Genomic DNA, 13,623 nt, shown 5'->3' with positions numbered 1-13,623 from the left:
TGGCTTGCTTGAGGCTTTGTCACTATAGGTCTCTGTGATGCGCAACAAGACCTACAGCCCAATTAATATGCTCCCTCCCTGTCTGGCCAGGTATTGAAGCAACAGTAGGCACCACAAGCAATGCAACCCAACCAAACCCTACACAAGGGTTGACCTGCACATCACTGCACAGAGCTCTAGGCTGCTGTGTGCCTCCTGGACTGGTTATTCCACACCAGCCACAGATGATAAAATCCAGTATCAGATGGTGTAATGGGTGTACCACACCAGGTAAGCTCAGGCTTCTTTCTCTGGGACCCATCCTTCATGCTTAGTAACCTCTCTAACCTCTCTGGCCATACATTAACCTGCTTCAAATCCAGCTTCTGTTAAAGATTCTAAGTGGGCTTAAGAAGTGTCTTTCCTTTGAAGACACAGAGCTCACAAATACGTTCCAATTTGTATACCATCAAGACATGCAGACATGGACAAAAACACACGCACAAACTTCCAAAATGTATGCAAACCATTCATGAACAGCAGCACATCAAAGCATTGTGCTTATCAATGAAAAGGCAGCGCATATATATACATGCATGTATACATGTACACACACACACTCAAGTATTCAAAGTGTGACTGCAGAACAGTGACTTTTTCACAAACGTAGATGGCTCAGACATCCCATTAAACACTAGGTTAAATTCTATGAAATTAACAATATTCCATCATTCTTTATGAAAAAAAAAAAAAAGTCAATTTCATAAGATTCAAACTACTGATTTTTCCCTCCAAAACAGTTACTCTGGGAGACACATTTTTGGGACGATTTCAAAAAAATATTTTCTGGAACTCAAGGCACTGAAACTGTCACCACAACGAGCTGTACATAAGAAAACAAGGCATGAGAGGCTCTAATAGCTTACATGTGAAAAAGTAAAGACTATAAAGCATTGACGGGAAAAGGAATGGGGAATGACTATCAAGCGACATAAAGTTTCAGCTCAATAAGATGTTCTAGACATGTGCTGTGCAACCGTGTGCCTTCATCAACTACACTGAAACATACACCTAAAAATGTTTTAAGAGGGTGTGTGTGTGTGTGTATATGTGTGTGTGTGTTGTGTGTGCGTGCATGCTCAGTCATGTCTAAGTCTTTGCAACCCTATGGACTACAGCCCGCCAGGCTCCTCTGTCCATGGGATTCTCCAGGCAAGAACACTGGAGTGGGTTGCCACTTTCTCCTGAAGGAGCTCTTCCCTATCCTGGGATCAAACACATGTCTCCTGTGTCTCCTGTATTGGCAGGAAGATTCTTTACCACTGTGCCACCTGGAAAGCCCAAGAGAGCAGGCCTCACGTTAAGTACTCTTACCACCATAAAATAACAATTTTGAAATTAGCATGAGATAGAAATTCCATGTAATTAAAAGCCATCACGTGTAAGGGCTACCACGGAGCACAGGGTTACCCAGCACAGCAGGAAGGATGCTCTCTTTCTCTCTCACCTTTCAAGGACACCCAGTAGTGCTTCCACTTCCTCCGCGTGGCTGACTCCACCTTCTTGTTCTTCTTGTGCACCAGGAAGTTCTTGACGGCCAGGGCGCCGGCCTTGCGCACCGTGCCCTGTGCGGCCGTGAGCAGGATGTCGGACTGGCCCGGGGAGCTCAGGGTGCCGCTGCTCTGCTCGTCGCTGTGTGCGGAGCCCGCCTCCTCCAGGCTCTCGCTGTTGGTGGTGCTCATCTCCAGCTCCCGGCGAAAATTCTCATACACCCCCTGGCGGGCCGCGTCCCCCGTGGAGCTGCTGCCGCTGTCGCTGCCCACAAAGGCACGGCCGGTGGGGGGCGAGTAGCTGGAGTTAGTGGCATTGGATTGTCGGGACAGGAGGTCCGTGTCGGTGGTGGCCCCTTCGATCCCGCTGTCGGCAAACTCGCTACCCTCACCTGCGTTAACATCCTTAGTAGCCGAAAGGGAGAAGAAAGAAGACATGCGTCACACAGAGAAGTAACCCGGGGCTCCTGTCGCTCCGGCCGGGAGCTGTGGAGCTGCTGGCGACCTGCAGTGTGTCACTGCTCCCCACCTTCCAGGGAGCAATTACCCCTCAACCTCCAACCCCTTCAAACCCAACTTGCCTGCTGAGCAGCTCAGGAAAACCATGAAGCCACCCCAGTATGAATGTCAACAATTCAGAACATTCAAAATACACACACACACAAAGCAAGAAACATTTCAAAGAACTTATCAATGATCTGACTTAGATAATTAAGTAATGGGCAAATCAGCTATTCAGAATCCCCCCCACTACCCTGCTGAGAGAACTCAGCACCCTGGTCCTCATCAGCCAGCCTGGCGCTCCAGGAAACTCTGCTGGCTGATTAGGTAGTTTATTCCAGAGGGAGGGGGTTCCAAGGGAATAATGACATCTGTGTAGCTCATACTTTCAAAAAAAAAAAGCAAATAAATAAACAAAACGCTGAGCTAGGAGTCTAATTTATGATCTGGTGACTAGAAAGATAACTAGCATACCACCCCACCCACTCACCCAGCAAGGACCCTGAGCCCAGGAGCAGGGGAGAGCCCTCATGCTCCAATCCGCTTTGTTTCTTGAAAACAAGCAGCTTCTCACTCTGCACTTGAGCTGAACAAGTCTGTGGGGCCCACGGCTCCAGTGTAGACTCTCCAATTACCCTGCGCTTTCAAAGCTGGGATGCCAGGAGCCGGAGCAAGCTACTCACTGCCCCGGGGGCCAAGTGACAGCTCGGGGCAACTGCCAAGATGTGGGGGGTATCCATCCCTCGGTTAAAAATATCTGGCCCTGCTCTCAGGCTCGACGGGACACAGACAGGTCTGTTCTTAAATCACAATCTGGATTGCTCTCAAGTGCTAAAGGCATTTCCACAAACAATAATTAAAGAAGGGTAGTCCTCAAAGGAGAATAATGAAAGCAGAATTTAACAGGACAGCTCAACAGTCTCAGGGATAAGAAATGGGACTGATTTTTCTCCAAGGGAAAGGATGGGAACGTGAAACTGACATGCACATAATACATGGTTTGGAAACCTAACCGTGTTTTAAGCCTTTAGTCTCATAAATAGTTCATTACGGATTGAAAATGTAAAAGCTAACAGGATATTCCAATTGCCATATAAATGATTTGAATGCTGTGCTTTCAAATCTCTGCTGCCAGGTAATGGGGCATAATGAACCAAGCCACAAACTATTGGGTTGGCCAAAACGTTAATTCCAGGTTTTCATACGATGCTACAGAAACACCAGAACGAACTTCTCAGCCAAGGCAATCACATTGTCCTGCATGAGGCCCAAACAGGCGCTGTGCCCTCATCTCTGCACATCTCACGTGGTCAATTCTAAGCCAAGGTCTTTAGAGTTCACCTTCATCGTGAATAGGTCCTAAGTTAGCAACTAAACGATGGGCAGGGCCAGACACGAAAACCATCATGGGATGCACAGAAAGACAGATACTGTCGGATTCACTTCTATGTGGAATGTAAAAACGCCAAACCCACAGAATCAGAGAGTGGGATGGTAGTTGACAGACTAGGGGACTAGGGGAAATGCGAGATCTTGGTCAAGACTACTCATTTTCAGTTACAAGATCAATTAAGTTCAGGGGATCTGATATACAGCCAGATGACTCTAGTTAATGATACTGTATTGTATCCTGGAAATCTGCTAGGAGGGTAGATCTTTAAGTGTTCTCACCACAAAAAAAGAAAGAAAAAAAAAGGAAGGAAGGAAGGGAGGAGGGGAGGGAGGAAGAGAGGAGTGATTACGTGAGTGATGGATGTGTCAATTAACTTGATGGTGGCAATCATTTCACAATACATACATACATTACACTCCGGGAGTTGGTGATGGACAGGAAGGCCTGGCGTGCTGCAGTCCATGGGGTCACAAAGAGTCGGACACGACTGAGCGACTGAACTGAAACCACCACAGTGTACATCTTCAAAAACACAAAAACACACACAAGGAAGTACAGTGTGCAAAGCACAGGAAGTTGACACTGGAGACACTGGCCGAGGACTATCTCAACCAAGTGCTCAAGGTTAACTGAGTGCAGGGTACACGGGGACCCTTTGTGCCATGTGGCAACATTTGCTTGATTCTAAAACTGTTCTCAAATAAAAAGTTTATTTAGAAAAAAAAAAGAAGAAACAAGGGGGCGGTGAGATGGGAAGACAGTAGCAGGAAGTTCTGAAGCAAGTTTCTAAGGACCAATAACACGTGCAATGGAGTCTAGGTCCCTGGGATACAGAGGGACTCAAGAGGGTCAAAGAAACCAGGGATACAGCTAAGATGCAGACCCTGTGACTGTCATCCTACCTGCTGGCCTGCCTGTTACCCACCACCAACGGTCATCAAGGACGCACACATGGAAGGCATGCGATATATATATTGTGCCACTGAGTGAGCATGCATACTCAGTCGCTTCAGGCACGTCCAACTCTTTGTGATTCCATGGAGCCCACCAGGCTTCTCTGCCCATGGGATTTTTTTGGCAAGAATATTGGAGTGCGTTGCCATGCCCTCCTCCAGGGGATCTTCCCAACCCAGGGATCCAGTGGGTAAAAAAAACTCCCCAGTACAAACAGGAGAGCGCTGTTACCAACCCACGTTTCTTCCTGGCAGGAACATTTACCATATGTCCCTTTTGATGATAATAAGTAAAGTCAGTCATCACCGATTATTCAAGATAACCATGGGTGGTGGGAGATGAGGAGTTTGTATGAATCTCCCCAGTATCTGGACTCGTTTTCACATTTCAGTCCTTCTCTGGGAGACGGGACAAAAATCAGCCACAAATTTGCCTCAAAAATGAAAAATGATGAGCTGCTTCTCTGTAAGACAGGGAATGACCAGCTACACAGGGGTAACCTCCCTGGGTCCTAAGAAAAAGAGTTCAGAACAAAAAAGGAGACATTGATAGCAGGCACCTGATAATTTCCAGAGCTGGGGAACAGGAAGGAACCTTGCAAAACCATCCCCTTGGTGAATGTTTGGGGATGCTAAGGCTCAGAAAGTCAACGGCCTGGTGGGTGGCAGACTGGAGGTGAGAAACCCATGCCTCCAATGCCCTCTTCTACTCTGACAAGGCGTCCCCATGGCTCAGCTGCAGGCAGCACCTGATAGGGTCCTGTCTCAGCAGTCAACACCATGCCTTCCCCTCTGTCTGCCAACAGTGTCTCTTCTAGGGTTTCCCAACAAAACTGCATGAGTGGGCATCTGTATGCCTTGACTTTCCAGCAAAGAGTTCAAACTCCAAAGTGACGGGAAGGGGAAGGGGGAGATGAAAGAATCTGAGTGGAACAAGCAGCGAATGGACAGGCATGTCTCTTATCTACTGGGCTTAGCTGCTCAGTCGTGTCTGACTCTTTGCGACCCCATGGACTGTAGACAGACAGGCTCCTCTGTCTGTGGGGTTCTCCAGGCAAGAATACTGGATGGGATTGCCACTCCCCTCTCCACTTAACATCTACTACATCCCCACAAACCATGAACCCCTACAGAACGCCTTGACATCCCTACTGGAACTGAGAGTTAAGGACTCGATAGACACTCCCCTCTTTTTCATACTTAAACACGTGCTCATGCCAACTCATGCTGCAGCTCTGCAGTGGCTCAGGCTGTGCATGTTCAACTCTGGGACAGTCACTGAACTGAGCAGTGATTTCTCCAGGTAACAGGCCTGCTGGCCCCAGATGAGCTGGCATACTTTGGGAGAGTAACCACCAGGGAATGCTCCCCATCTGTGACCCAAGGCAGCTCCACCTTGTCTCCACAAGCAGCTAAGTAGGCTCAGTGGTACACATCCCCCTTCTGATATGTGACCCAGCCTGCCCGGAAACAAATGCTGCCTGTCCAGCCCCAGCTTCTATATGACCATGAAGCATGGGATGTTCCCAGATACCCAGAAATCCTTGCTCTAGCACCGTGGAAAATGATGTCCCCCCAGCCAGAGGCATCACTCAAGACCTGAATGGTCAACAGGACTCCACGTCCCCTATACCGGCCATCTCCAACTTCAATACAATGAAGGAGTCATCTACAATGGGGCTGTTTTATCCAGCTTGCTCCCTGGAGGAAAAGCAATGACAAAACTAGACAGCATATTAAAAAGCAGAGACATTACTTTGCTGACAAAGGCCTATATATTCAAAGCTATGGTTTTTCCAGTAGTCATGTATGGATGTGAGAGTTGGACCATAAAGAAAGCTGAGCGCCAAAGAATTGATGCTTTTGAACTGTAGTGTTGGAGAAGACTCCTGAGAGTCCCTTGGACTGCAAGGAGATCCAACCAGTTAATACAAAGGAAATCAAACCTGAATATTCATTGGAAGGACTGATGCTGAAGCTAAAGCTCCAATACTTGGGCCACCAGAAGCAAAGAGCCAACTCATTGGAAAAGATCCTGATGCTAGGAAAGATTGAAGGCAGCAGGAGAAGGAGAGGACAGAGGATGTGATGGTTGGATGGCATCACCGGCTCAATGGACATGAGTTTGAGGAAGTTCCAGGAGATAGTCGACAGGGAGGCCTAGCGTGCTGCAGTCCATGGGGTTGGACACCACTTAGCAATTGAACAACGAACAACAAAGTGCCACACAACAGTTAGAAGCCTACAGGTCACAGAAGCTCTAGAAGAAACCAAAGTCAGATACACGGATACAGAGGCTCTAGGTTCACACACTGCAAGACCACTCTGAGGGTGCATCCCAAACACCCAACCTCCTCAAATGCCAGGTGCATACACTGCCCTGTGGTTTCCAATCGCACAGAAGACAGACAGCATCACTGCAATGCAAATGATCCGGGTGCATTTTTTCAAAGGGCTCCTCCTCCGACTACCTCCATCTCAAGGACACTTCATGTCTGAGAAATCTGATTCTCCCCACACTCAAAAGTGTCTGTGAACCACCCCCATTCTTTTAGTGGTCAACTTCAGGGAAGAGTTCCATGGGAGCACAAGAGTCTTTATTCCCAATGCAAGCTATGTTCCTTCTTATCTAGTTAGATGCCTTAGCATATGATCAGTGCCAGAATATCAAACCAAATGTACTGAAATTTAAAGCAAAAGTCAGAGGCGATCAAGGGAAATAGTAAGACCCTAGCTAAACAGAGAAGTAACTCTCAGCATGATGCATGATCTGGACAGAGATTTCCTGAAAATAGCTCAAAATAAACTCCTCGTGTTAGAACCACTCCACTGAAGAGGCTTCCAATTACAAATAACATTCATGGAATATAGAGGCTCTTAAGCCCTGCTCTTCCTGGATGAATCCTCCCAAGCCGGATTTTTCACTCATCAGCTTCCATTCCACCAGCCGAAATCAACGCATGCACTTTCCCACTGGAAGTACAAGTGGCCAGCTGTCGCCCAAAACATTCAACCGTGCAAGTTTTCTTAGTCATTTCAGCCAGGCAACAAAGCTTAAATGAGCTCTGGTACTAAAGCAGAGGCGGTGAGAGGCAAATTCAAAGCCTGTTTGCATGGCCTTGAAAACTAGAGGGTCCCCCAGCATGAACACGGGCTAATGACAGATTGTGGCAAAGCTCACCTCGTTTCCACCAGGGACTCAGAAATACCCAAAGGAACAGGTTTGCTGTGCTAATGATGTGTGGACACAATTCTGAAGAGGTCATTAGCCACAAAGTTCAAGGGCCCTGGGAGAAGTTTTAAGTCGAATGCAATTAGAAACTGTTATGTTGGTCACTTTCTTTAATTTCCCTGATGAATGCAGCTTTGCGTCAATACACCTGTATAGAGATGGTAAACACAGTAGAGGAGAGTTCAAGGGATTTCAGCGACGGGAGGAGATTCTGACTTGTGGTGGTGATGGAGGTTGAGTTGCTAAGTCATGTCCGACTCTTGCGACCCCATGGATTTTAGCCCACCAGGCTCTTCTCTCCTCTGTCCACAGATTTCCCAGGCAAGAGTACTGGAATGGGTTGCCATTTCCTTCTCCAGGGGATCATCCCAACTCAGGGATCAAACCCAGGTCTCCTGCATTGGCAGGCAGATTCTTTCCTGACCATATGATCAAGCGATCCCACTCCTGGGCATATATCTGTGGACCTGTGGAAGCCTTGAACTGGAACAATTTCTGACTTACTAAATTTAAAATATTCCTCCTGTGGTTTATCATCTTCTTATCCCCCAAATCTGAGTACCTCCACCCCCCAATACATGCATACACGTATACAATGTCTGTGGTTTCCAACACTCTCTCCATGGTATATCTCAGCACAGCAACTATCATGTCCAGGCATGTCATTCTGAACCAATCCATGCCTCACTTTCCTCAACTGTATAATGGGAATGGCAATAAAATCTACTTTGTAAGACACATTGTAAGATATGATATAGAGTTAACTCACTTTTCTAGAACTCTGCCCAGCACACAGCACTTGCACAGATCATGTCCATCTCAGCCCAAGGAGGGAAGTCACTGCCTGACCTCACTTCCTAGCTTCCTGCACTAATACAGAAGAAACTGTGTTGCTGAGGAATGTGGGAAAAACAAGGCCTTATGGGGAAAAAGACAGGCAGACCAAGGTTGGCGTGAGCCAATGCAATCCCTCTGAATCCTCTTCACATTCATAACACTGCATAGTAAATGAAGAAAATGATGCTCCCCATGCTGCAAGTAATTGCTAGACACTGTTACAATAATCACCTTTCTTGATTTACAGAAATACTGCAGTCTCCGTTTTCCATTATTGTAAGATTCCCCTCCCAACTCTATAAACAAATGTCCAGTGCCTTTTTGAGTTCGTGATTCAGAAGTTTGTCAATTTCAGCTCCTGGGCCTCCTTCTCTTCACCCCTTTACACCTGTCGTGGCTCCATCTGAGACATTTCTAAAAACCAGCTCCATTTCCCACTTCTTCCTTTCCCAAGGCAAAGACTCCATGCCCTTTCAAGTTTCCAGCACTCAGTCCCATCCTCGCTAATGATTCCCAACAGGGGTGACTCAAAATTTCTCTCAATTACAACCGCTGGAAGTGAATTTCTTATTGCTGCTCACAAGGGACTCAGAAGTTGTCTAATGCTTGAAATGTTGCTCCAGGTAACTTCAGACTGGAGCCAGCACTGTGCTGAGGTCAGTGAGTCATCTTCTCTCCTTTCATCTGTTTTCCTACGTGTGTGTCTCAGTCCCTGTTCTCACTCCCCACCCCCTCCCCCACCCCTCATCTCACATCTCCAGTCATCAGCTCTCTTTTCTAACTACCTTCCTCCCATAAGCCATCCTGTACAGTAAGTCTCCCAGCAACAAGGTGGAGGGCTCCTGAGGCTGTCCATCAAGGCCCTTCACTGGTGTCCAGCCTTAGCACCAGACTTTTGGAGGCACCCTGCCACCAGTGAAACTGAAGGACTCCTGCCAGTGTATGCTCCCAGCCCTTCTTGCTTCTAGGAATTCCAGGAATACTGATCCTTCGAGGCTCAGCTGGAAGCCTTCTTTTAATCTCCTTTATCCCCATGAAACTTCTCAACACCCACCCCACCACCACCCCAGCCACACTGGCCTCTTTGCTCTTTCTCAAAAGTGCAGAGCATGACCCCAGTTTCCAAATCAATGGTCGACTCCCGTCTCCCCTTCCAATCCCCACCCAAGCCTGCCCTTTCTAGGGGGCCTGCGCGATCTGGAGTTGTCACCACGTCCACCACTGCCCACTCCTCCCCATCTTGCTCTCTTTCTCCCATAGCATGTCCTGTACTTGTTGTGCTAATTGTTTGCTGCAGACACACCGGCACTTCACCCCTAAGCTCAGCAATCTTTTCTTGACACCTCCCAAGAGCCAAGAATAGTGCTTGGCATGGCATAGGCACTTTAAAAACAAACAAACAAAAAAAAAAAACCCACACTGTTGAACAACTTCACTGCTGTTCATTTTCCACCCTCCTCTCACAACAAGAAAATCATTTCTCATGGAATACACTTGAGTTTGATTTAAAGATCTAGTTATTTGCAGGCTCAGCTCACGATCAACTCCAGCTGAAGTCACAACTGGAAAGCCTGACTTCGCCACCTTCCAGCAAAGATCCGGGTTTATGATGTCTTTTATGGAGACAACCAGAGCTCATTTACATGGCTTTTTCTTTCATCTTTTTAAAAGGAGAGAAAGTGAGAAAGACATATTGGGCTATTTTATGGCCCACACTAGATATTCTGTCAACGGGAGGTTCAAAGCAAATGGGGCCCCAACCACAGAGTGAAAAGCTTGTGGGTGTTCCCTGCCCCGGGCTCCGTGGAGACGCTCCCAGGGCTGCAAGGCAGGCTGGTTGGGAGACTCCAGGCTCCCATCACAGCACTTTATCCTTCCCAGTTACACTGAGAAACCAGTAATTAATTACAGAGCATTGCAGGACACGATTTATGTTGAGGGACACCTACTCACCTCTCCTCACGGACTAAATAGAGAATGTGGTTTTCAGAGGTTTGGACCTCCCCAAGCTATATTAGCATAAATGAGCTGCTCTCTGAGTGGGGATCGGGGTTCCTTAAATAATTTCAGGGGGCTCCTAAAGCCCTCCCTTTTCCAACTACCTATTCGAAGCAAGACTTTCCCCAAATAGTCCAACAAAAGAGCATATCACAAAAGCGTGAAGGCAGAGCAGCTGCAGGACTCCAGTCTCTTCTGATAGGTTAGAAATTGTAGACAGTTGCAAAAATACAAAAAGGGACTTCCCTGGTGGTACAGTGGATAAGAATCTGCCAGCCAGTGCAGGGGACATGGGTTTGATTCCTGGTCTGGAAAGATTCCATGTGCCATGGAGCAACTGAGCTCAGGCACCACAACTGCCGAGCCCAGGAACTGCAACAAGAAAGGCCACTGCAGTGAAAAGCCCACGCACCCAACACAGTAGCCCCTGCTTGCGACAGAGAGCCTGTGCACAGTGGCAAAGACCCAGCGCCACCAAAATGAATTTAAAGCAAAGAAACAACGCCCTTCTTCTCGATCTTTCTCTTAATTTTAGAAGACAAAATTTAACAATTAAAGTTATTTATGTGAACATGTAATGCTTTATTGCTGCTATTTTAAGATGAATTAACAAGTATTTTTTACATTTCTGGTTCAATTCCTAATGTGATAAATATTTATAGATATAAACATGAATAGAAACTCCTTGGAGTCTATAATACTTTTTAAGAGTACAAAGGAGTCTGAGAACTGCTGATATAAGCCATCTCTTGGCTACCTACTCCCACTCCTCAAAAGAAGATCTTGGCAAAGGAGATGGATATTCATGTTGAAAATGGATGGGCTGTTTTTCAAAATAAATATCTCATTGCTTAACTTACGTGCCAGAAAAAGAAAGATAAAAGAAAAAAGAAGCATCAAAAAGGAGAAGTGAAGGAAGAGGTTGTTTTAAGTGGACTGTATATAAAAATATTTTGTTTCATGAAGAATTAACCTGAGGTTCTTAATCAGAAGCTTCTTGATAGATGCTGGAGGACCCATGGATTCCCTGAAATGATACACAGCGGGGTGGTTCCTGTGTTTGACCCAAAAAAATCCATTTTTTTCATCTGATTCTCAAAGGAATCTGTGACCAAAGGTTAGGAATCTATTGGAGGCTGATGCCAATTCTCAGCTAAGGGAACATATTATCTTTGAACCATTTAAGCTAAGTATAAGACAAAATCAAAATTTTAAGCATCAACACAGTTTATTATGGGAACTCAAGATCTCTTTCTGACCATGCTGCACCCTCTATCTGGCTGAAATCACCAATCCTATTACCTGTTTCTCCAAGCAAGAAAGTTTTATCAGGGATAGAGCCTTCGAAAGCCATCTTTGTCATTTCTCCAAAAAGAGACATACAGATGGGCATACAGACATACACATACAGGTATGTGAAAAGATGCTCAACACCACTAATTATTGCTGCTGCTGCTGCTAAGTCGCTTTAGTTGTGTCTGACTCTGTGCGACCCCATGGACGGCAGCCCACCAAGCTCCCCCATCACTGGGATTTTCCAGGCAAGAACACTGGAGTGGGGTCCCATTGCCTTCTCTGGCCACTAATTACTAGAGAAATGCAAATCAAAACTACGATGAGGTATGACCTCACACCAGTCAGAACGGCCATCATTAAAATGTCTACAAATAAAAAATGCTAGAGAGGGTGTGGAGAAAAGAGAACCCTCCTACACTATTGGTGGGAATGTAAGTTCATGGAAAATAGTATGGAGGTGCCTCAAAACACTAAAAATAAAGCTACCATATGACCCAGCAGCCCCTCTCCTGGGCATGTATCCGGATACAACTATGATTTGAAAAGGTACACGCACCTCTATGTTCAGAGCAGCACTATTCACAATAGCCAAGACACGGAAAACAAGCTAAATATCCACTGACAGAAGAATGCACATAGAAAACGTCGTGTATGCACAACGAAATACTGCTCAGCCGTGAAAAAGAACGAAATAACGCTACTTGCAGCAACATGGACAGACCTAGAGATTATCCAACTACGTGAAGTAAGAAGGAAAAAGACAAATGCTGTATGATATACGAGGAATCCAAAATATGGCATAAATGAACTTAACTACAAAACAGAAATAGACTCATGGACACAGAGAACAGAGTTGTAGCTGCTGGCATGGGGGGCAGGGGGCAGGGGTGGGGGGTAAGGCCTGGAGTGGGAATTAGGAGTTAGCAGTGTAGACTGTTATATATATGATGGATAAACAAAAGGTCCTACTGTGCAGCATAGGGAACTATATTCAACATCCTATGATAAACCATAATGAAAAGAATTTTAAAAAGAATGTGTATATAAATATATACACACACATAATATATAACTAATATGTGTGTGTATGTGTGTGTATATATATAACTGAATTACTTTGCTGCACACAATGGCACCCCACTCCAGTCCTCTTGCCTGGAAGATCCCATGGACGGAGCAGCCTGGTGGGCTGTAGTCCATGGGGTCTCGAAGAGTTGTACACGACTGAGCGACTTCTCTTTCACTTTTCACTTTCATGCACTGGAGAAGGAAATGGCAACCCACTCCAGTGTTCTTGCCTGGAGAATCCCAGGGACGGGGGAGCCTGGCGGGCTGCCATCTGTGGGGTCGCACAGAGTCGGACATGACTGAAGCGACTTAGCAGCAGTAGCAGCAGCAGCAGAAATTAACTGTAAATCAACTATACTTCAATTAAAAAAATATTAAAATGAAGTCATCTTTGGTGATCTCTCTCAGGAACCACTCTTTTGGGCCATGGTAGTAGAGAGTTACTTTTTTTTCTTTTCAGCCCACCACCCCTTTGGGCTTCTGTACCAGAACTGAGGGTTTGTATGTTAAACTCTGAAGGCACAGGAGCTAAAACATGGGGAGACAGTGTGGTGTCTACTGTCTACTCTGGACACCATGGGGCAAATTCACACTGAGATGTGACTTCTGCTCCTGCACATCCATGTCACAAATTCTGGGCAAATTGGAAGAGTAATGGGAGAGAATTCCTGGAAGCCATCACCATACAAGGACGGCTACTGCTGCTGCTGCTAAGTCATTTCAGTCGTGTCCAACTCTGCGCGACCCCACAGATGGCAGCCCACCAGGCTCCGCCGTCCCTGGGATTCTCCAGGCAAGAACACTGGAGTAGGTTGC

General features: G+C 46.4%; 1 protein-coding gene across 4 annotated transcripts in view; it reads right to left on the bottom strand.

The window, feature by feature from the left end:
- The window catches only part of TIAM1 (TIAM Rac1 associated GEF 1), a 464,008-nt gene that overhangs the window by 139,816 nt on the left and 310,569 nt on the right, over positions 1-13,623 (bottom strand). For all 4 annotated transcript variants that reach the window (XM_069549445.1, XM_069549437.1, XM_069549452.1 and 1 more), the window contains one exon: positions 1,487-1,934. In XM_069549445.1, coding sequence (XP_069405546.1) covers positions 1,487-1,934 — 448 coding nt within the window. The remainder of the gene's footprint in view (positions 1-1,486; positions 1,935-13,623) is intronic.

This window comes from Ovis canadensis, chromosome 1 (assembly GCF_042477335.2).
Source record: "Ovis canadensis isolate MfBH-ARS-UI-01 breed Bighorn chromosome 1, ARS-UI_OviCan_v2, whole genome shotgun sequence".
Classification (NCBI taxonomy): Eukaryota; Metazoa; Chordata; class Mammalia; order Artiodactyla; family Bovidae; genus Ovis; species Ovis canadensis.
The sequence above is the reverse complement of the archived record's forward strand: the minus strand, read 5'-3'. Positions and strand labels throughout refer to the sequence as shown.